This window comes from Lissotriton vulgaris, chromosome 5 (genome assembly GCF_964263255.1).
Source record: "Lissotriton vulgaris chromosome 5, aLisVul1.2, whole genome shotgun sequence".
In the NCBI taxonomy this organism is placed as follows: Eukaryota; Metazoa; Chordata; class Amphibia; order Caudata; family Salamandridae; genus Lissotriton; species Lissotriton vulgaris.
The window spans coordinates 1,122,711,938-1,122,737,588 of record NC_141693.1 but is presented as its reverse complement, the minus strand read 5'-3'; the positions used below and the strand labels follow the sequence as shown (position 1 = coordinate 1,122,737,588).

At 40.3% G+C, this 25,651-nt stretch overlaps 1 protein-coding gene across 1 annotated transcript in view; it reads right to left on the bottom strand.

The window, feature by feature from the left end:
- Positions 1-7,008: 7,008 nt before the first annotated feature.
- Positions 7,009-25,651, bottom strand: part of TECTB (tectorin beta) — a 197,909-nt gene continuing 179,266 nt past the window's right edge. The window contains exons 10-11 of the mRNA XM_086920285.1: positions 7,428-7,460; positions 7,009-7,310 (exon numbers count right to left, since the gene is read on the bottom strand). Of these exons, the coding sequence (XP_086776411.1) occupies positions 7,258-7,310; positions 7,428-7,460 (86 nt within the window). The 3' untranslated portion in view covers positions 7,009-7,257. The remainder of the gene's footprint in view (positions 7,311-7,427; positions 7,461-25,651) is intronic.

The following is a 25,651-nucleotide window of genomic DNA, read 5'->3' as shown; positions in this document are numbered from 1 at the left end:
ACCACCACAAGGACCCCAACAAGGTCCTTATCGTGGCCAACAGAAGAGGATTACCTTTTCAGCCACTGATTCAGATACCGACAGTGAGAGAGGCGCTGACAACCAATATAGAGCAGGTCAGGAACAACAACCGTCTACCTCACAACAAACTTTTTTAGCCCAGGACCGGAGAGGGCAGGGTCAACCGCCGAGACAGAAACAATCCCACAGGGGATGGTCACGGAAGAAATACACACCTGGCTTCCGTCGCACGAGGAACCAATACTACGAGTGGTAGAGGAGAATAAAATCATCCCCATTTTCAATTTATCAAAACATCCTTTGACCGACAAGGAAATTTCGGTCCTCACAGAAGGGCTCTCATTTGTACCAACCAATAAAAGTGAGCTTTTTCTAACCAAACTTGAATTATATAAATTCTTCAGATCTATTCGGCTTAAGATCTTTTTTGCAGATAAAACCATCTTGTCTCGCCCAGATACCACTGGTTTACATCACAACTCCACCTTTTTTCCATCCAACGGTATGGTGGCTAAGGAAATTATTACATTTGAAAATGCAGTCATCAAGAGATTGATAATCTCTTTAGAAAACCTAAGTGGGTGCATTACAATTTGTCAAAAGAACAACAACAGGCTTTAACTCGCCTACAATCAGTCCCAGAAACAATAATCAAACCAACTGATAAAGGCGTGGTATTGTTCTCTGGGACGAAACAGCATATAACACCGAACTATAGAAACAACTATCAGTAGAAACAAACTACAGCAAATTGTCATGCAACCCCACTTTCAGATTGAAGAAAAAAATGTCAGTACTGTCTAAAGCGGGCTTTGACGGGGGCTGGCTCAGTGAGAGAGAGGCAGCCTTCCTTAAAAACAAGTCACCCACAGTCCCGGCAATTTATATACTGCCGAAAGTGCACAAAAGCCAAACATGTCCACCTGGCCGTCCTATTGTGTCAGGGTGCAATTCCATCCTTAAGCCCTTGGCACAATATGCAGAATTTTTTATTCGTCCGTTTGCTAAAGAGGCGGAACATTACATCAGGGACACTACAGCTGTGATCAATGTGGTGGAAATCCTCCTGTTTGATCGTAGTAAGGAACTCTTGGTGTCAATTGACATCGAGAGCCTTTACACGAACATCCCACAGATTGATGTCCTGGACATTCTTAACAACCTACTGGAGAATAGACCTAGACCCCATGCCATCCCTACTGATTTTATTGTAGAATGCTTTCGCATTCCCCTATGTGAAAATTTCTTTATCTGCGATAAAACTTTCTACCAACAGCAGAAAGGGGTGGCAATGGGCGCAATTTTTGCGCCAGACATAGCCAACATCTACGTGTTTGATTTGGAAGAACAATTCATCTTTGACATCAGCAACCCTTTCGCCGCCAGTCTGAGGTGCTGGCTGCGTTATATCGATGATATTTTCTTTATTTGGCGCGGCACCAGTGAGACTCTTGAAGAATTCCATCACTGGATCAATACCAAAAACCCTAATCTACAGTTCACACTGGTACATGACCAATACAGTATGGACTTTCTTGACATCTCGATCAAGGTCAGTGTAGATAACACTCTTTTTACCACACTTTTTACTAAACCTACTGCACGCAATACGCTCTTGAAATACAACAAACATCATCCTCAGGTCTTGAGGGATGGTTTGCCCTTCGGGAAATTCCTCCGTCTTCGTAGTTATTGCTCAAGACGGGTTGACTATTTCACTGAAGCACAAATATTGAAAGTTAAGCTACATGCTCGTGGCTATCCCAACAAGCTACTTAAACGCTCGCTTAAACGTGTGTGGTATAATGATCGGGAGGCACTCCTACAGGTGAAAAGTAAGACATCCACACCCAGATTGGTCTGCGTCACGACATTTGGAACGGCAACCAATTCAATTAAGAAACTTATTTCCAAACATTGGTCACTACTATCTTGTCTACCAGAATTAGCAGAAAAGCCCATGTTTGCGTTTAAAAGAGGGACCAATCTCAGAGATAGACTGGTACACGCGTACAGAACTAAAGATACTAACATGGTTGACAATATGCGCCAACTCAGTCCAGTGACAGGTCATTACAAATGTAATCACTGCACAGCATGCTCGACCACTAGCAATTTAAAGTGTTTTACATTGAATGATAAGGTCATTACCCTCAAAGGATTTTCCAATTGTAACACGTCCAACGTCGTGTACTGCATCCAATGCCCCTGTGGTCTCAAATACTTTGGTAAAACCACACAAGTGGTTAAGAAATGCATTCTCCAGCACCAATCAAGACTTCGCTGCCACACTGAAAATGCCCCTTTGGTCGAGCATTTTCTTTGTAAAAAACACACTGAAAAAGAGATACTCTGGTGGGTGGTGGAGATTGTCAAACCCACAACCATACAACCCAATGTGGACCGTATTCTGACTCTGAAAGAACAACGTTGGATTTGTTTGGGAGATTCTGTTAGGAAAGGTCTTAATTCATGTACTGAATGGCAAACCCTGGCATGTTTAACCTAATGGGCTTGATTTTTCTAACTATCTCTTTGACTGAATTGTTACTCCAATAATAGTATGTATATATCTAGAGATACACTTATTTGTCCACAGCTGAAATCTTTTAACACAAAGTGTTTTCTTTGTACATATCATTGTCCTAATGACTAATCATAATACAGCACCACATATATATATATATATATATATATATATATGAAGTTCTAAATAATTCTTTAGTGAAATGTTACAATATTTTCATTTGCTGTAGCTCACAGTAACTGTATTAGCCATGTTAATATTTTCTCCAGGGAATAGGATCTCAAACATCCAACCATCCATTAGATTGATTGTTATAAATACTGCAAGTATGTTGATCTATCGTTCTGAGATAATTAATATGTTACTGCACTTGCTGTCTATTACAATCTAGACAGATTTTTTCAACATTTATTGAAATGTTTTTTAATATTCTTTGTTTGCGCTGTTGGATCCGAAATCGTTATTGTCACCAGTAGTCCGATCATACTGACCCAACTTAGGGCTTCAGACATTTAAATATCGCCGACTTTCCCTTTATTTACACATGGGGTTAAGTCCTTTCTTTGTTTCTCGGGTCCGATAGTGAGCTACTTCCGGGTTGCTGCATTCAAAACCCGGGTAGCCGTTAGCCTTCGGTATCCGCTGTGGACCAATGCTATTCGACTCGCTACACGGTACACGTTTGCCTCGTTCGAGAGCTTGCCAAATCAAGTAAGTTTGTAGGACTACGTTACCAAGTTAAGCTATAGCCCTAGCGCTAGATTTTAGTTTAGTCACGAACAATGTGAGATGCCCATTTTCTAAATAGCAATTGTTTTATCTAAATGTTCAAAACTTATACTATAAAGCGTTTCGCTAAAACGGCAGCATCCAGCATGTCGTCTTTCTAAGTGTTGATTAACAGCTGACATTGCAGAGACATTACCACTCTAGCGCTGGCATTAATCTCTAACAGAGCCTTAAGCGATGCAGCACACATGGTGTTTATAAAGAAATGACCCCAGAAACCATGGTATGCTTTATTTTACTGAATTCCGAAGATGGATGCTAACACAGCAGATCGCTCCACTGTTGTGGTTTGCAAGTACGGCAGCACTCTGCTCCGGCGTTTCGATATCTTGCATTAGGTTAAACAACAGCTGACATCTCTAAGACTTTACGAAAACCGCTCAGGTCGTACGATCATTTCGGTTTCTTTCAGTCTTCTACAAGTTATAAATACAACTGTATTTATAGATGCAGCTACAGTCCATCTCAGCGCATTAAAACGATGACCTTTTCCACCGTGATCATCTGCATGTATTTTGACCCCTAGGTCGATCTTCAATATGTACCCTTCCTATTTCTCACAGAGATTGTGCTTCTGTTTGACCAGACTTATTTGCCGGTCTCATTTTGCCAGAATAATTTTCCCACTTTGCGTCTGGGCAACTCCTTGCCACAGGTGAGATCGGTGTCTTGTTTTCTTGGATTAAAAACAGTCGCTAGCTCACAATCTTAAGGTAACTCACTGCTCTATTATTTCAGATTAGAACGTTATTGCAAATAATCTACAGTGACTTATCCTCTCAAAACACCCTTTCGCCTTGTTACAAAGTAAGTTCTCGATCCCATGACTCACTGTAGGAATGCTGGTGACAATACTATCATCCTTTTGCACGTTCCATGTATTTGCTTTTGAAACACTTGATTAATTTCTTTTTGGGTTCAATCAAGCAATAATGATTCATTCATGAGCAATGCTTGTTTTCATGAATTTATTTGACTGGAAATCAGATCTTTTATGTTTTGCTTAAACAACTATGCCCTTTAGAAGGCTTAGCCTTAAACTAATGTTTAATCTACAAATTGATTATGTATTTTCTTATGCAATTGGAATGTTAATGTTATAGGTCATATCACTAGGATGTGTAGCACACGGTTGTTCTGTAGAATTTTCCCAAATATTGTGTTTATCCATGCAGTGATTTTATACTGTTGGCATAACAAATAATTACAATATATTGTTCTTACTTAGGGGGCACTTTTTGCAAAAACATTTCTGTCCTGATGATGGTCTTATAGACACCTGCAACCAAGACCGAAATGTCGACCTCTCCATCATCTCCATAAGCAATTCATCTGCACAAAGAATTAACCATCGTACATTGTTTGACTTGGTTATTGCTTATTATTTACAGGAGTTGATGAGCTGTTATGAACTGATTTTTTGATTTGTACATCTCTGTCCATAACATGTTTGATTGCACTTGATTCGTTCACCATATCCCCTTTATATATTTATTCATTGATCAATTCAATACAATATTTTTTCAGATAAAATTACTTTTCCGTGTGCTTCTTTTCCCTTACTTATCTTTGATTGTCTCCATCAAAGTGAAGTCTTGTTGTTATCCTTTGGATACATTAGAGTTAGATTGTTGCTAACTAACTCCATAATTGATTACCAGTGAATAGACTAATTAAAACCCTTGTAGACACCTTTAACTTATTTACAAGGCAGCGTTAAGCCATGTTAAGTGGCTCAACCTGCCTTGTAAATAAGGTGAAGCCCCCTTCGCGACAGGAACATCATAAAAGGTGACGCTCCAGTGGCGATAGGGGTTTGTAAATATACCCCCAAGTTCATTGCTTCGTAAAAAACAGAGTGGGTATGGAAAGATGGTGTTTTGTAGACTATCTCTTGTCGTCAGACATATGTTTGAATTTTTCTCTCCATTTTGCTCAAGCCAGCTCTGGTTCATTCACCTCCCTGTTCATTAAAACAGTCCAGTAGTTTTTAAGGCAGACCCTTAATTTTAAATGAAGTATTATCAGGATAGGTCTAAAACTGCATACTGTGCTTTTGAATAATGTTCACCAAGGGCATTATGTAGATATTACACAGGGCAAGTATAAATCCCGGAGGACCCCACAGTTGAAACAGAGTAAAATCGTCCGATTTTGAACCTTTATCTTCATTGGTGTAAAAAGAGATTTAGGGAGGTCCCAGTAATTCATGTTCCCTTTTACCAAGCGATTCAACAACATGCAGAAAAAAGATTAAATAATACTATCAATCACTTTGATCAAATTTCCTAACAATGAAAAACATTTCGCATCCCATACCTTGCTTGGAGACCAGATAGCTTGAAATAGATGCATGATTAAATGTTCTAAAACCTTCATGACCATGGTGCAAGTGCTGTAGAATCACTATGGTCAGCCAAGTCCAAATTAGTTTTTTTTCAAAGTGGAAATACTAATATTTTTCTACATCCCAATCCCTATCATTGGGTGTTGAAGAAGTAACAATTGGCAATATTAATTTATCACTTAATGCCCAGAGTGAAGTATCAGTTACCATTTGTTCTGAACTGAAAACAATTCCCAGAAAATGAAACCAGAATTGCCTTGTCCTCAATGACATGCCCATATCTAAAGGATTAAAACTGGCTATCTCTTGCTTCGTAGAATATAATATGGGTTCTGGGCAAGATATATCTGTCAACTAGAAAACATTGAAGGCCTACATTGTATGCAACCAAGTGTCAGATCCTTCATTCGGACAAAACAAAAAGGCCGAAGAGCATCTCTGTAATAAATAAAATGCAGATATAGGGTTGATTTCTCGAATTGTGAACACTTGAAAGAGGTTCATGGGATTCCTTTAAAGGAAGGAAGGGGTGTTTAAAGCCCCAGTGCCAGTCCAGCGCTGTGCAATAATAAAGTAATACAAATTTTTTTCAAAAGATGTTGAAAATACAAAAAATTCAATTGACAAACATCACAATGGCAACGCAAATTGGTCCTCCCTAGAAAATGTCATTAAGAAACAATGAAATCACTCACACAAAATCAAAATTTCTCTGCCAATCATCCTTATCAAATGTCCATTTACAAATAAGTGCGAATTTCAGGTAAGAACAACATTAAAAAGAGCCCATATACTTGCGTTTTGGAAAATCTTGTCAGTTACCCAGTGTAACATTCCCAGGGCAGAATACTGTGCAACTGCTACCATGTGTTGCGCCTTTTGGACAGCAGATTGGTAAGCAATTGGGTCAGTTGATTTGCTGCATGGGTGGAACTGCCAAGGAGATATCTAACAAATTCCAAACAAGTGAGCAAAGAAGGTTCCCATAAACACTGAACATTCCGACTTTGGGTGAAACATTTGTCCCCATTCTTTCTAAAACAAAGTGGATAGTCATTCTGTGGTTGAGGGCAAACACTTCTGCAACTCCACATGACTTTACATGGAAAACAAGCACAGTCAGAAAAGCATTGGTGTGCAATTTTCTTTTTTAAATCCTTCAACATATATGTTCATACACTCTTGCTAATCATCCTCCTTCACGGGCCTCCTTAAAAAGGGAAATAGTAAACCATATGCTTGGATTTGCTGCCAGTACTATAAAAAGATTTGCTTTATTTTTTTTCAGCAAAGTTATTATCACAAATGCAAACTGGACCAGCCATAGAATGGTGATGGATAGTTCTGTGGGCAGTCGCCCTGTGGATTGATGAGTTGACACGGCTGTCGAAGGCCATCTTGTCAACACAGAGGGTGTGAAAGTAGAAATAAGAAGAGACACTGGTCCTCAGAAGATGTCGGTTGCTGGGTTCATGGTACATCATGCCTCTGTACACATTTCAATAACAAAGCGTCATACATATCAACAAAGAACTTGGCACAGCATTCTGTGGCATCATTAAGATTCTGGATCTTATAGCAATACCGCAAAGAACCACAACAGGCCGATTAGATGGATTGAAAGTCCTAAAAGTAATTGGGGGAAAGGTGGTGGAGAAGAAAGGTTGTTAGAAAGTTATCATCATACTGCATGTTAAAGTTCTTTGAAAGGAAACATAACATCGAATTAGCACCTTGCTTTACCTGGAAAGATGTTGTACCTTGAGAAACCATTACCTGCAAACAAAGGAAAATGAGTGGATATCAGTAAGGCTCATAAGAGAGTGACAGTCAAGGCTGAAAAATTAAAAGATTGGCGGATCCCAGACCATCTCAATGATTTATTCATCCACACAATACATCACCTTGAATTTACAGTAATGCATGTAAGTGAAGGACAGTTGTAGGTCCAGGAAAGATGAGTTATGACTTGCAATCCTTCACATTTTTTACGAACTTTTCAAGTGCTAAAACAAAGACACCCATTGAGAAATAGTGAAGCAATCAATATAACATACAAGGTAGACTATAGCTCCCTAGAAACTCCAATAAAGCCATGGCATGCCCCCCCCGCCCATTCATCCTGGCTTTGCAGAGGCCTTCTCCCTAGAGCCAGTGACAAAGCAGGGAGTTTGAAGCTGCAGTATGCAATCCATCCAATGCCCAGGCCACAGCTGGTCACACCGCTTATGGCCTTGGCTCCTCAGGATCTCCACTAGGGATCAGAGACACTGAATTATATATATATATAGAGAGAGTGTCCTCCATAGGATGTGTCCTGGAAATACCCTCCAGTTATGTTGATCAATTAATATTTCCCTTCGTAGTGTCATTACCCAAATACTTACATGACAACACACATTTTCTTTCAATAGATCACAAACATGCCTTGGAGCAAGATATTTTAATAGTCACACTGTATGTGTAGGCACTGTACACAACAATAATCGACACTGATGGAGTGTATTGATGAGAACCGTTCCTTAAAGCACGGCCTATTGACAAATATGAACATATTTGGATGTTGACACACATTATCACGGTTTGACTATATGAGAATGTATTTCTCTTTGATCCAGTACTGTATAAACAAATTTGAGTGACAGCCATGGGGATGGGCTGTTAGGGGAAGCACATGTCCACGGTTTGAAAGATATAGTAATACATGAAGCTGGTAGTTCTATGGATGTGTTATATTGATGAATTATTGCTGCTATGAAGAGGCACAGTAAAACCCTTGATAGAGTTTGAATGAATAGTAAATCAGAATACATTGATTCTCAAATTTCTGTGACCTATTGTTCCACCCATATAGAATTCCTAGATCTAGAACTTGAGATTCAGAAAGTTAATTAATGACCTCAATACACAGGACAGAATCAGTCAGCAATAATATATTGAACGCAGCCAGCAGTCAAGCTCCGCAAACGAAATGAAACATTCCATAGGGAGCATCAGTTATACTCGAGTAATTGCAGAACCAAACAGAAATTTGCAACAGCCAGAGACTACATGCTTGAAAGATTTAGAACCAGACGGTATCCACCTAGAATTCTCTGAACCGCGGTAGAAAAAATAAATACCAAAACAAGCGAAGACCTACTTTACAAACCAGCCAATATAACCATTTTCAGGTCTGGAACTGAGAGCAGCAAAAAAGAAAACATAAGAGTCATCACTACTTTTAGTATCAAGGCTTAAATGGTGAAGAAAATATGATTAAAAAACATGGGTGTATTAAAGAGAATAGAATGAGAGAATAGAATTATCTAGGTGATTCTCCAGGCATCATTTTCAGATGGAGCAGATGCAGATATTTTAAAGAATATGATGGTCAAAAACACTTTTCCAGTTCAACATGAAACCAGTGGGTAGAACAGGTTTTTTATATATGCAAAAACTGTAAAGCTTGGAAGCTTAGCCACAATAAATCATAATAAAGTGTTCCATATAATGACATAGTGGAGAAGTGTGGCTCACTGATTAGAGCGGCAGACCCTGATGCAGAGGTCTGGCCTGGGACCAGGGTTCAATGCCTGACGCGGCAGGGTCCTGAGCCCAAAATGTCCACGGACTCGATAATTCTCGCCTCGGTGCCTATTCTAATCATAGGGTCCCACGCTGCAACTCTAGGCAATAGCTTGCTTAATCTCCACTACGGCAGCCCACACGCTGCAGGATGCCTGGCTTTCACCTTGGGGATGCCCGGTAGGGGTTATCTCACAGGGAAAAAGCCAGGACGGGTTCCCAAGGCAAGCGCCTTGATGCCTTCGGGTGATACGTGCGCTATATAAGTCGCAACACAATACAATCCACTGACAATTATTCAATTCATTAACCCAAATTGAGATTATATGGTGTATTATATTTAATGTCCCTCTGGAAAGAGATATCTAGAGAGCACTACTTTTCAAGTTAAGAAGAGGATTTTAGAGGACAGCTGCGCTATTACTAGCAATGATCACCAATACCTAGTGGCCAGACATTTTAAAATACATCACAAAACTGACTGGATTTAAATGTCGTACTTTGGCTTGAATAAGGCACCCAAGCACTCCTGAGAAGGATATAGTATAAATGAACTAGGAAACCTTGAATCATAATAGAAAATACAATTGGAATTATGTGATCCAGACGGTCTGACATGCAGTGAAGAATTTTTAGCTCATTTATCGCTGTAGAAGTATTCATATTTCATTCTGTTTTACAAAGATTTAGCAATGTAACTGTAAAGCACCATATCCATCTTTAGTGATGTATATATTTTATTATTTATTATTTGTTATCTTGTTATTTTTATTTTGTTATTTGTTGTTATTTGTTTTTATTCACAGTTCACTACCAAGATGGATGAAGAAGCAAATAGAAATATTTGACTATAGGATTCATTAAAGAACTTTGTACGGACAATTATGAACAATGAGCGAATAGCAAGCCCACTTGAGCAATAGACTGTTAATAAGCTTTTTTTGCATCAAAATATAATGAGTGACATACATTGATTGGCATGGATAAGGCACACAAAATTATATGATTGATGTATGTGCCCTTGTGAATGATGAATGAATAGTATGCCTAATTGGGCAATAATAGTTGCGCTACTAATAGGCTTATTTTGTGTCAGATTAAAATGATTGATCACCATAGAATTGACACAAATTAATGGATTACGTTTTAATCTTATTGCCGTGTGCTGATTTAATTTGCAACAAAATCCATGACTGATAATCTGTCTTCACTGTCTATGATAACGTTGTACATATAGTTGATATTGTCAAGATGTTACCCGTCTGTAAAGAAGGCTCTAATCGAGCCAAAACACATGGGGTCCATTTTCCGCATTTGAAATACATTCACTTTTTCTTTACTTGCATCCGGTTTGTAAGTGCTTTACTGCAGAGGAGTGGTAGTAGAATAATATATGAGGGTATCGCAGACCCACCAACGTGTTGTCAGGATTGGGAAAAAGACACACACACACACACATACCATCACAATTACAAACATTAATTCCAAGTATAAATGTTTCATAATGAATATGTTCTTCTTTAGAAAAATGTTAAATATATTTTTTCTTCTTTAATCAAATACAGCACAAAAAGAAAACATAGCATCAGTATCACCATGATCAACACAATATAAAGATACCATAATGAATGTGGTATTTTTGGACTTAGCCCTTATTGCAGGCTCATCCTCAAATGTTTTGCGTTCACCCTCCTGCTTTCTGAACCTGTTTTTGTTGGCTTTTAGAACTCCGTACACTTTAATACTGCTAACCAGTTCTAAAGTGCTTGTACTCTATCCTTTAGAGATGGTGAAATTGGCGTACACTCAAGTGGCACATTGAATTTACTTGTAAGTCCCCACTAAAGTGGTACTACATGTACCCATGGCATGTAAAGCAAATGCTACTAATCGGTGGGCTTGCAGCACTAATTGTGTCTTTCACTTAAGTAAACATGTCTCAGGCTTGCCATTGCAATCTGGCTATGCATTTCTAAACTGTATTTTCAACCCGCCAAAATAAACCAGTTGCCAGGCGCAACCCTTCCTTTTTAATACTTATGTCACCCCGTGGGTAGGGAATACACATCCCAGAGAACAGGATGCAGTGTATTAAAAAGCTGGACTCTTCCTCAACCATGTTAGATTGGCTAATATCCAATTTACATATTTAATTTACTCGTAAGTCCCTAGTAAAGTGGTACTATCTATGCCCACAGCATGTAGATTAAATTCTACAAGTGGCCCTGCAGCACTGATTGTGCCACCCGCTTAAGTAGCACTTGACACATGTCTGAGACCTGCCATTGCAGCCTGTGCATGTGCAGTATTAAACTGACATTTCAACCTGGCAAAGTAAACCTCCTGCCAGGCCAAAAACATTCCTGTTTAATACATATAAGTCACCCCTAGGGTAGGACCGGGACAAGCAGAGGTCAGGGTGCAATGTATTTAAAAAGTTGGATATACACCTTAAACTTTTACATGTTCTGGAGGTGAACAACTCATACATTTATTTTCCACTACCACAAGGCCTACCTCTCCTATAGAATAATATTGGATTCCATTATTACATTTAAGAAGTGATAACGTTCAATTGGGATCAGTTAGGAATGTTGACTTAGGTGTTAAAAGGATTTCAATTTGAAACTCCCTTTAATGGTAAAGTTGGATTTCAAGTCACACTTCTAAAAATGACACTTTTAGAAAGTTGGCCAATCCGGCCCTGTTTTCATTGGGACAAACTTACCTGGTCCCTGAATCTGGCCCGTGCTCCATTGCGGTAGGCCTAAACTTGTGACTTTCACCCGGTCTCGCACAACCAGATAACTGTAAGTGGTGCTTTGTATTTTTAGGTGCTATACTTACCTTAATTCTTTGAAACTGCATATCTCCAGTTCTACTGATTGAAGTTTTGTTGTTTTGGTCTCAAATACTTTATTAATTTTACTCAATTTTCCTAAATTGGTTTAGGATTTTTCTTGTGCTGTGTTTTCACTATATTAATGTTTGAATTACTGCAAAGATACTTTACACCTTGCCTGTACGTTAAGGCTGACTTTGTTTGTGCCAAACTACCAGAGGGCTGAGAACAGGGTAATATGGAGTTTGCTTGTGTTTCACCCTGACAAGAAGTGTGGTTCCTGCTTGAGTAGGGTTTAATTCCCCTCAATCAGTAACCAATCTCATACATGTATCACTTAGGATTAATTCATTAAACTTCTTTGATGAAACACACACACATATATAATCATACAATAAATGTTAGTTTCACTTTCATTAGGGACGAAAAGACACAAACTCTGTAAAAAGGCCTCACAAATATATCTCTTTCCTACACTCTGTAACAGCCTTTTAAATCTATAATATCTCATCCAATAATGACAGTATAAATTGTCAGATCATTATTCGATTCGATTTCTGACCATCACTCTTTTCACCAGTTAATGTACAAGCATGACCAGTTGTTTAGTGATGCATAGCTCCCTGAAGTGTGAATGGCAGCTGCTCATCTACCAACAAATTACAACAAGAACTGGTAAAGCCAATAGGTCTGGCATATAACTTACAATGCAGCTACAGACACTAGTGAGTTTAGGAACTCCATAACCCATAATATATAAACTCTGTTGCCCATCCTTGTGCTCATGTATCCATTCATTCTCCCCTGATTCAAGCTTGCATTTATAGACTCTCATACTAAACAAGTATATGAAAGATGATTTGGAAGAAATATGATGGGCAAATGCTTGAAGAAAAATTCAGTAACTATTAAAGGTAGTAGCAGATGGCCATCTTGAAATTATATGGTGCATAATATAGACACAGTGTAATAGCAATCCACTCTTAAAGGTCTATTGGATTTAACCCGTTTTTACAATAAAATTACCTAACGTTCCCCAATGAACTAATCATGCCTATGGACTTGCTTGTCATCATAACCATTTCAGGCCTATTGTATTTTGCTTGCCCTTTCTTACAAGGCCACCTTCAGGCATGCAGTCATAAATGAAACTATGTTTACTGTTACAATTGGCAAACCAATATGCAACATTACAAGAATTATCACACTGCAAATCTTCTATTCTTAGGGCCTAATTACGACCTTACAGCAAAGCGGTGGCTGCCCCCTGCGGTACCCTTTAAAATGCTGCAGTGCCTTTTAAAAGGGCACTGCAATGGAAACACTTCACGAGATTCCTGCCTGGCTTGGACTCGAAAGTCCATGCTGTGCAGGAACATATGTGCATGAACACAGGGGGGGCACAAGTTATGCCCCCCTGTGTGCATCCACATATATCAGAGGCACAGGGGGTTTCCTCTCCGCCAGGCTTTTTATGGTGATGGAACTGCCATGAAGAGCCTGGCGGAGAGGAAACTTGTAATTTGCTTGGCCGGACCGTGGCAGTTCCACGAACCAAATTGCAGCCTCTGACCGCCGCTCCTATGCCAGGGAGCAGTGGTTTCCTGGCTGAGCTGGCGGTCCGACTGTCCAAGTCTTAACCAGGCAGTCTGACCACTGGTGCAGTGTCAGCTGGATCCGCAACCACGAGTCTGGCAGTCCTCAGACTACCAGACTCTGAATTTGTCCCTTTCGTGTTTTCAGATGGGGTACCCAGCACTAAAACCTTTTGCCTACTAAGGTAAGCTGGGAGAGGCATGTAATCAAATATAAGCCTACTGACTTTATCATAGTGTAACATAAGACCCTTAAAGGCCTATTGCCTTTAGCATTTAATTTTCACAATACATGTGTCAGGCCTATTGTCCTTATTATAGCATTTCGTAATTAACAAGTCGCCCCTGATTGTTGGCTTGTCACCATTACCAACTCAGACCTTCTGTATTGTGCATAGCAAAATGTGCTATACAGGTTTTTTTCTAGTTGTAGCTCACACCTTCTGTTCAATCAAAAGCTTGCAGAGAAGAAGATCGAAATGTTTGTATAGCCTAAGGCACTCTCTCAGTAAAAATTGATACTTGTATAGCGCACTACTCACCCGCAAGGGTCTCAAGGCGCTTGTACGAATACCGCTGTGGAACCCCTCCTGGCTTTCCCTGTGAGGCGTCCACTCCTGGGCACCCCCAAGGTGGAGGCCACGCATCCTTAGCGTTGTGGGGGTCGTTGTGGAGATTAAGCAAGCTATTGCCCAGAGTTGCAGAGTGGGACTCCATGATTGGAATAGGCACTGAGGCGAGAATTATCAGGTCCGTGGAATTTTGAGCCCAAGACCCGCTGAGGTGGGGATTTGAAACCTGGTCCCGGGCTAGACCTCTGCATCAGGGTCTGCCGCTCTAATCATTGAGCCACACTTCTCCACTCAGTAGTGCTTAATGCTCTTTTTCTCGTGATCAGTAGTACTTCTTAAAGAACTTTTTCTAAGGATCACATAAGGTATGATGCCGGCTGTGCTATCAAGTCAGACCAAAAAAGGATTCCCCTCAACAAATACAATGTCAGACAGATCCTTTCACAAACTAAAGAATAATACTTCTCAGTATTAGTTGGTATCTATGAAATTTTTCATAGAGCTGAAATGCATATTTATTTACCAATTTCTATTTTCACGGTCATCCAAATTTGGCCCTGAATTATATTTCAGTGCTTTTATGATTTTAGTCCAAGATAATTTCTCATAAATGTCCATTAAAGATTGTGAAAATATATTGGTCGATTCGATCAATCGATTACTCGGTGATCAGTCCATAATATTTTGCTACCTATGTAACAATTCATGCTGATTTGAGAAAATGTACTGCTAATTGTAAGGCATCATCTTCGTAGTAGCAGGTGGTTACTTTCTGCTCCAACAGTTACTCAATTAAAGGCATTTGAAGCTCTATATTGATATATCCTGATTATCAGGAAACCCGTCTCTAATTCTACATTTATATCTAAATATATGGCTACATATACACCTACATTTATCTCTACCCCCTGTCTACTTCCACACTTAAGTAACCTTTAAGTCTACAACTACCTTTTCCCCTTTTTTACCATACACCTTTTCACCTCTCCATACTTCTATGCACTCCTACACATTTACCTACCTCTCACATTTCCAGTCATTAGCACCACACCGAACTCTACACCTCAGGCACCTACACTTACCTCCACCATTACCTGCAGGCCTATCTCTATACCCACTACTACCTTTACCTTTAGACCTGTTTCTCCACGTACCTAAGCTTCTACAACAACCCCATAAAGATAAATTCTACTGTCTAGCTCTACTTTTGAGATAATGTTAATTTGTGTTCTTTTATAAAAAATATTTACATGGAATTAATGTTATTATTATTTCTGTCTGGGGCCTTCAGACCGATTTCATCTTCTACAGGTTTTGGAGGTCCTTGAATTATTTAAACTTGCTATCCATTGGAGTTTGGATAATTTAACATTGCACTACTATGATTTGGGAAAAAACATGACTTCAGCCAGGGGCCTGGCATGTCAATATTCTAGGGGTGGTCATACTCCACAGAAGGCCCAGATACTGAGCAACCCCCAATAGGGATACTGGGCTGAGGTGATGCAGAACCCTCTCTGCGCACCTTCTTCAAGTGCCTTCCCTGTCGTTTATTTCAATATGTTCACCTTTCTCTCACAGCCGTAGATCCTGTAACTTTGTGAGGAAGAGCAAATAACCCAGAGGAAATGGGATCAGAGCAACCAGTGTGAATGTACGGATGAATCCTTGACTCCAGGAGACACAGAATTGATCCAGCCCTTGGCGCACCCTTCGCCCAGCAACAGGGAGAGCGAATAACATTTAATGCAGACTCACCCTGAACAATTATTCATAGTTTTGTTTCAGTGCGCCAGCTCCCACAAATCATAAATGCATGGTGCTAAAATCAAACTATTGCTGACAGGTTTAGCCCATTAAAATGTAAGGACTGTCTTTTTAGGTCTTGGCCAATAAGTGCATGTGCTGTCTCGAAGAGACGTGTTGTGTTTTATCTGTGGGCTTAAAGGCTGCCTATCTTTTACCATTGGTAAATTTCAGAGTTCCTCTCATTTTCTTTGATGCTACTTGTCATGGCATGCAGGCGTCGTGACCTCTTCTTGTGTTTGGCCCTCCCATAGTCCATGGACCAAGTACATGACTCCATACACTGCTCCCGGTTTGCAGAGCTATTTTTTGTCAAGCACTCCATAAAAGTACTTGTGTTTTCAGGCCGTCTCTTTTGTACACATAAACACATACCATTAAAATGCATGCACGTGTACATAAACAAATGCATTTCTTAAATAGGTCATTAAAACATAAACAGCACTTGTTTATATTTTTTGCAAGGAAAAAAGCGCTATGATGCGGCCAGCGCAGGCCACATCATATCGCTTTTTTGTGTTAGAAGGGGCAGGACAATGAACACAACATGGGGGCAAAGAGACTTGGCATCGGCTCAACATCCGGTGATTTCAGGCTTTTAGTAACTTTTAGCCATGCTGAACAGCAGTTGTGCTGCTAGACACAAGGCTAAAAGACATTCACATTGATAGGGCCAAAAGCTTGAGCTTCGCTGAGATCTATTGGCTTTGCCAATGCTTCCTCTTCCTGTTGTTGTATAGATCTCTGCTCACCAGAAGCTGAGAAATTCCTAATCTTCTGCATTTACGAACTCTGGCCCATATTATCAAGAACAAGCGATAAAATTATCGCCGCTTTATCGGCAGGAAACTGCTGCTAAATCGGTGATAATGGGCTTGATAATATGTCCTTGTGAATTCCCATAGCAGCCCAGGTTCTGGTGTTAACCTGGGCTGCTATTGGAATTCACAAGGGCATATTATCAAGCCCATTATCGCCGCTTTAGTGGTAGTTTCCTGCCGATAAAGCGGCGATAATTGTATCGCCTGTTCTTGATAATATACCCCCCTATGTTTTGAGCTGCCCTAAGCGGGTTTACTGAGTTAGTAGGTATATTCTTCTCTGAAATTAATAACTCTGTTCTGAAACAATAGTACTGGTGCAATATAAATGTGTGCCCACTGCAGAAATACAACACTTAGTTATGTTTTGCACATACTCAGAAGTAGAGAAGGTATAGTTGTTAATCTGTAAGCATCACAGAATGACTAAATTGCATGCCACTTCTGTTGTACATGCCCTTTCAATGTATGCACATCACAAAACAGAGGGAAAAATCCAGAAACAATAATATGTGAACCTTTAAATACATGCACATCACAGACAATATTGAAAAGGTACTTGATAGTGTGTCACACCAAACTCTTCTAAGATGAAGGAATAGTTCTACATTGATCAGTGGAGATCAAAGAGGCATGTCTATAAATAGTGCAGGAGCAGGGCAGCTGTACTCCGGGTGAAACTTAAGATGCAGCACTAAGAAGGACAGGATTAAATCATCTCAGTTCTGATGTGAGGAAAGTGCATGGTAGGTCACAACCAAACACAGCCAAGAGGCGCTAATCAGAAGAAAAGTCAAAGGAACAGACCAGGACCGTTCAAGTTAAAAGTGGAGCAGGTACTAACCAAAGGTAAGGCTTAGGCAACCGAACACAGTATGTTCGATGAATACCTGTTTGTTGGTGAAGTTAAAGTGATTCTTTAGATAGAAGTACTGGTTAACAGTGAAAGCTAATCCATGATGCTTAGCATGCATAGGTTTATTCACTATCTTCATCACCACTATAACATAGTAAATTACTGGCATGCAAAAAGCAAAATTAACTCATATTTATTTTGGGATATGCACAAAGGTGCAACTATGCATCAACACAGCGATCCCTCTAGTAGGGTCGTTGTCGCATTAGAATCTTGAAGGATTAGTGTTCTGAGGGAACCACAGTTAAGGTGTAGAAAAAGTAAACTGGGATGTACCAAAAACGAGGCAGATTAAGACATGATCAGTGTGATAAGAGATGGGTTGAATGCAATTGTCAACACCCATGTATCATCATACATATCAAAATATAACAAACTGTTACCCAGTAGAAATTAGTACTCTTGTTATTGATCTAGTAAGGTTTTAAGGTTTCATTTAAAGCAGTGGTTTACGGTGGGGGCCACCAGCTCTGTAGTAAATCTGAACACAATGAAAGGTAAAATTAGGATGTATTGTAGAATAAATCCCTAGCAACAAGAACAACAGAATCCAGTGACTCGGAATCACACCAGCCGCTTACAAAATGACGCAGTCACCTACATTCAATATTACTTCAAACAATTCCAATTCTACAAAAGTAAACTAAGGAAGGCCTAGTGAATCAAGCTAGTGACACAAAGATAAGACAATCGGTAATGGCACTACTATACAATACAACACATCTTACCTCAAGAATAAGAGAGCAAAAATAATACCTTAACAAATAATAAGAATAAAGATTCAATTGCATACATAGTCAAGAAAGTTCATGGGCTTTGTGATTCCGTGCCCCAGCCTCCCCCAACTTACAGCACTACACTCAGAAGTACAGGGAAGTCGCGCCAACTCCTGCTGGTTACTATCACATCTTTCTTACAATGTTCAAGTGCCTTCCTGCCTTCGCTGTTCTCGACCACTCCACTGCTGATCTCAACCATTCCATTCCCAAATGGCTCATCCAATAACCAATCAGATCTCAGAAGCAACTTCTGGGATCTTTGTCTCACATTTGTATAAAGAAATGTGACTCAAATGCCACACCTTGCCATCGCTCAAATTGACAGAATTGCACGAAACCCTTACCGCTTGCAAACAGAAAAATCTTCCTTTGTGTTTTTTTTATTAACCCCAGGCCTTTTAATCCTCAGTCAATCTCCGCACTAGATCTCTACACGTTTGCAGTTATTTCTCTTGTTGGGATATTTTTTACACTTCTCCTATGCCTTGGACACTCATTTCTTCACAGCAACGGAGGTCCATTCACTTCTCTTGGAGATGGACATCCATCCAACATTGTCTTTCACACATGGAGAACTGCCTCTCATAATCTCAAAAGGACTTAACCCTGCGTAGCTACATGGTGTACCTCGATAATATTCCCACACAGTGAACCACACTTCCTTAATCCAAGACCAATTAGCTTCTTATGCCTATTGAGTAGTATTATTGAGCAGCATGCTGAAGTGCTCAATAGCTCCATTGCCAGCAGGGTGGTAAATAGAAGTGGTCTTGTGCACACTACTATTCCTTTACAGGAATGCTTTGAATACCTCAGAACAAAGTCGTGGCCCATTATCTGTCAAAATCACCTAGGGAAGTCCCTCTCTCAAAAACACCGTGTCCAAAAAACACACTACATATTGGGCATTCACCTTGAAAACCACCTCAATGTCAGCCCACTTTGAAAAATGATCACCGAAGACAATGACATACTTGGACTCGCAACTATCCTGAGCAGGACCTAAAATGTCCAGACCAATTCTTTCCCACAGCATCTCTGGGCACCTAATGGAACACAAAGGCGGTTTGATAGTAACAAGCGTTTTTCCTAATCGTTGCACAAAATAAATCTCCTCACCTTCTACTCAATGGCTAGGTCAATACTCGGCTACCAGTACAAATGTTTAACTCTGCTCTTTGTTTGTGTAATGCCTGAATGCCTTTCATGGCATAACTCCAGCACCCGGTTCTTCAGGCAATCTGGGGAAATGACCCAGCTCATAAAATATTACCCTCCTCAACCAATAATTCTTGTCTCAATTCCCCCAAAAAACATCACTTTTCCTCAATCTCATGTTTGGTAAACCAACCTTTCTGAATCCAAACACCAATTTTCTACAAAACATCATCCTTACAAGTAGCCTCTCCCCTTTTACTCTCTAGTGTACCATCATTGACTTTCACCTCACAGCCATTTTCAAACTTATCTTCAGGTTTTACCCTCAATGGCTAAAAAAACCCAACAATTTTGTTCTTGACTCGAGGTACATAGCGTAAATCCTAATTGTAATCCAATAGTCTGATTAGCATGCAAACTAGCCTAGGAGATGCATTCAGCAACCCCTTTGTTTTGCTACAGCCTTGTGATAACTTTTGAGAGTAAGGTAGAACACCAGATATATGCTCTAAAGTGATCTACACCCCACAAACATGTAAGGGCATCTCTTTCAATGATGGAATACTTCTCTTCCATTGGAGTGATCGAACGTGCTGCATAAGCAATAAAACACTTGTTCCCACTTCATCCATTTGTGTGAGCACCGTCTCCAAACCTTTGCAACTGGCATCAGTGTTGGCAATACTTCTCAACATGGAGTAAAATCTTGCAAAGCAGGTGCCCCACATATGTCATTTGTTACAATTTGAAAAGCCTCCTGACATTCCTTAGACCAAAGGAACACACTTTTACCCTTCAACAGTTGTCTGATTTGGAAGGTATTGCTAGAAATATTCATACCATATTTGGCATAAAATTAAGGCAGGGCCAAAGAAGTTCTAACTTCATCTTTGTCGGAAGGAGCAGGGGCATCCTTAATTGCTTCCACCAAAAATGCTTTGGGTTCCACTCCCTTCTCACTTATCTCATGGCCCAAATATGTCACTGAGTTCCTTACAAACTTGCATTTATCATATTGTGCAATAAGACCCTTCCCACTCAAAATTTCCAGAACTTCCTTGAGTTTGTTGTCATGCCCAGCTTTTTTTGTCCCCATGACCAAAATATTGTCCTGGAAAAATACCACTTTTTCACATTTTTGACGAGCTTGAACATTAACCGCTAGAAAATCACAGCCACTGATGGAAACCCAAATGGTACTCTCACAAGCTGAAAGCAACCAAACAGCATAATAAAAGCTGTCAACCAACGGCTATCGGATGTAACGGAACCTGGTGGTAGGTGGTTATAAGATCAAACATAATCAACCCTTTAGCGCCTTTGGTAATGGACAGCATTTCACAAATTTTGGAGAGGGGAAGTTGGTCTACCAGTATGTTCCTATTGAAGTCTCTATGGTTCACAAACAATATGAGTTTGCCATTAGCACTTCCCTCCACCACTAAAGGTCCGACCCAGTCCAGTGATTCCACAGATTCAATTATTTCTGCCTCTAGCAGTTTAACTTCTTCCTTGACACCCATGGGGATATTTCTTGCCTTATGTATACAAGGCACATCATCCTCCTTTAAGATGACTTTGTGCCGGACTCCCTTGAGTTCTTCCATGTCTTCTGAAAACACAGCAGGATACTCATTCCAAATGGTTGCGCTGTTGTCTAACTCACTGCATACCCAGGACTGGTTCTACTTCGCTGGGATCCAAAATGATGCCCAGATCACCTCGCTCCCACCATCTCAAAACAGATGGACCCCCCTTTGGAGACATACATTTGCATTCAGTCTCCCAGTTCTTAAATTGGAATCGTAATTTCCTAAAATCCTACAAAGGAGTGGGCTCTCCAAGAAAACTGTAGGGATAAAAGTCAGGAAAATCTAGTGTTACACCTACTCACTCACTCTGGTTCAAGGTGACCCTGAGACCGCAGTGACCATAACTGTTACACCACCATAGCTAATACTACATTTAGGCGTTTTCTAGTCCCCCTGTACACCTTTCACATCTGAGTCAAAATCCACACTCAAAGGACACATATTGGTGTCATCGCCATCAGTGTCCTGCGTGTCAGACTCAGGTTAGTCTTTTAGGAGCTTAATTGTTCTTGGTACCGTTTTTCTTGCAAACTTTAAAATAGTGATCTATTATCCCGCAACCTAAACACCTTCGATTTCAGGCTGTACATTTTTTATCGTTAGCTAAAAGACCCGAAAATCCACATCTATAGCATTTTACATCATTGGTATACTCAGACTGCTTCTTTTTGTAGGTAGGATTAGAGTTCTTATCCTGTGTCGATACAGATTTCTTACCTGGTTTAATTTTATTTACTACGCCTGCACTCTCTTGTTTGTTTTCAGATTCCAATGTTTTTTCCAGTAAGTTGTACAATTTCTGCCACTTCCTGGAGAGGAGAATCCCCCTTGGCCCAAAGACTATTCTGTATCGAGGAATTTGCTGCATGCATTAAATTTCGGTCTCTAGTGAGCTCATTGTGTAACGTGCCGAAGCAACACGTTAATGCCAATTTATTTAGGGCAGAAACATATCATTCCACAGTGTCCTCCTTCAGTTGTTTCCTATGGTAGAAATTGTACCTGTCTATACCCACATAACCTGTAGGGGCATAATACACATCAAGTACTTCCATTGCAAAACAAAGCCAATAGTTGCAAGGCTTCTCATGCGCAAAACGTTTTCTAATACTCCCTCAATCTGGTACAAACTATTTGTATTGTGTGCTCCAAGGACGGGGACAGCCACTCATACCCCCAGAAAAGGAATAGAAAGCCAGTCCAATAACAAAAAGAATAAATTCAAATTGTCCTGAGCACAACACCATGTATATCGCGAAATCAAAGTCCAATCAGTCTTCTTATCCACAATGATTTTATTCTTGAGGTATTGAACAATTCTTCTCCAGATCACACAATAGCCAACACGTGTTTCGTCAGTGGGATTCAACCCGAGAACTGCTCATGATGATGGAGGACTAGGAGCAGGGACCGAAGAGGGCATTAGCCTAACAAAAGAATCTTTGTTCCTGAAGAATTGTATTTACCATATTTTGGACATTGAAATAATTTGGAAACCAAAATAATTTACACAATAAAAGTCAAATTAGCCTTGAGAAAGCCCCAGCGCAAATCGCCAAGAGGGGGCGAAACACGTGTCGGCTGTCTATGTTCTATGAAAAATAATAAAGACACCTTACTACAATCAAAAATAGTTCTGTCCTCTCTACCACAATTTGAAAGAACGGATATTAATCCTGGAAAAACTCTTGTGATTTTCTATGGAGCACACACTTACCATTCCTCAAACCTGTTTTTCTACATGAAGCCCAAGAGGTCCAGAGCTTCGAGTGTGTCTCCATTCACCTACAAACATAGCTTATTTAAGCGTTGTTCAAGCCTTGGAATTCTTGGACCTTTGCTACCTCACTCACAACGTGTTTCGTCAGTTCTGATGCCTCCGCATCTCTGACTTCATCAGGGTTTATAGAAGTTAATCCAAATTCCATACATTAAATCCACTGTAATCCAGACATCAAAAACTTGTATCAAGCAAATATATGTTCATCAATCTTCTATAGTCCTCCTATCCACGACAATAAAATAACCACACTAGGTATTTCAAAACCGAGCAGCAGAGAGTACTCCCCACTCGGTTTACCGGCGTCTTCCAAGATTGATGAACATATATTTGCTTGATACAAGTTTTTGACCTCTGGATTACAGTGGATTTAAAGTATGGAATTTGGATTAACTTCCATAAACCCTGATGAAGTCAGAGAAGCGGAGGCATCAGATCTGACGAAACACGTGTTGGCTATTGTGTGATCTGAAGAAGAATTTTTTAATACCTCAAGAATAAAATCATCATGGATAAGAAGACTGATTGGACTTTGATTTCGCGATATACATGGTGTTGTGCTCAGGACAATCTATTCTAAGTACTTCCATTGCATGCATGAAAATATCGCTTCCTGCATGTGGAGTTTTTGCAATGCGATTCTACACCCTTAACCCAATAGGGCCTAAGGAGTGTAACAAAATCTCCTTGTTTTCTGGAGTGAAATACTCGTCTTCATCAAGGATAGAAATATAATTTTAAAAATATTCCTTCCATTCCTTCCACTTGAATGCATTCTCCCACTTGGGGCCATAACTCCAATTAATAACACCCAGAATTACCAAGGACCCCAAAAAAATCCCCATTTGTATTAGTAAAGAATCTTACCTATGCAGTTTAAGCAGTAAACACATGTGTACCACAACTGTTATACTAAATAAAGAAAAGTACTCACAGGTGTGCATATCACGTCTAAGAAATATGGTGTGCGTGCCACCGATGTGAACACACTAACACCTAAATATATCCGCTCCACTCTGATGCTTCTCACCACTGCAAAACTGGCGAGGAAATGCTGTATTGTGAGCACTAGAATTGCTTCTTGAAGGTGTGCATATCGCCATGTACCAAGGAAGCATAGCACACAGCTCGGTGGGGAAACACTGTACTGTATGCACTAGACTTGCTTCCCGATTGCGTACGTATCGCTGTGTAACAAGGAACCATTGCACCCAGCTTTCTGACCAACTTAAGATGGGTGCTGATGTTGGTTCCACAAAGATGTATGTGATGTGTGTAATAAGATGCATATGAAGCGGTGGGCGGCTTCTGGAATGGTGGCAATGAGCACGGACACCAGCGCTGGAACTGTGCGGTAAATTGAATGATGCAGTATTGCTGTAAACATTCCCTGTTCCCCACAGGCTTCGCTCTTTTCTTCTCCCAAGTACCAAACACCGCTCCCAAGTATCAAATCAACAACATGCTAATAAGTAACTGGCAATCGCACACATAAAGTACCTCAACTGTGCACGCAGCTTACAATACAGCATGAAAGTGCATCCTTGAATTTGCAGCTGGTCTAGGTCTGTCTGCTGGGGCAACTTATCACTACAAAACTGTAGTAAATCCTCAACCGAGGAAAAACAATAGCTTTGATCCTCCTCAACCTCTCAGCAGCCTTTGACACTGTATCCCACCACATGCTGATCAAAAGACTCCACCACATTGGCATTCAAGGGGATGCATTCAGATGGCTCACCTCCTTCCTCATTGGAAAAACCCAGAGGTTCCACCTTCCACTTTTCCCCTCTGAACCCAAGGAGATCACCTGGGGTGTCTCCTATGCCTCATCCTTAAGCCCCATGCTCTTTTACACATACATGACCCTGCTGGCCAACATTGTCAGATTCCAAAGTCTCATCATGATTTTTGAGTTCCTTTGCAGGCAACATCCAAGTCATCCTCTCACTCACCGATGACCCCACCACCACCAGAACCAACTTCCATAGATGCATGACAAACTTCACTGAGTCGATGAAGAACATCTGCATGCAGCTGAACACAGACAAGACGGAAGTACTGATCTTTGGCAACAGCAACAACACATGGAATGACTCCTGATGGCCATCAGACCTAGGACCCAAACCCACTCACTGTGACCACTCCAGCAACCTCGGAATCATCATTGTCAATAGGGGTGGGCAGAATTTGCGGAATCGCGTTACGCAAATCTCCGCGAAACTGTAAAATATCTCCGTGAACACGCAGAAATTCTGCGAACATGCAAAATTGCTTGTTCGCGAAGCTTTTTTACTGTTCGCAATCTCTGTTTGCTTGTGTGTTTGCGAGATATTTCTCCCCGAGCATGCAAACAGAGAATGCGAACAAGCAAAAAAATTTGCGAAGTCATGGAACACACAATTTTGGGCAATTTCGCGTTCTCCGCAGAACGCGAAATTACCCAAATTCTGCAAATTTTACAAACGGAACGGAATTTACCGCCCAGGCTTAATTGCCAACAAGCTCACCATGAAATCACGGATCAAACCTGTCTCCT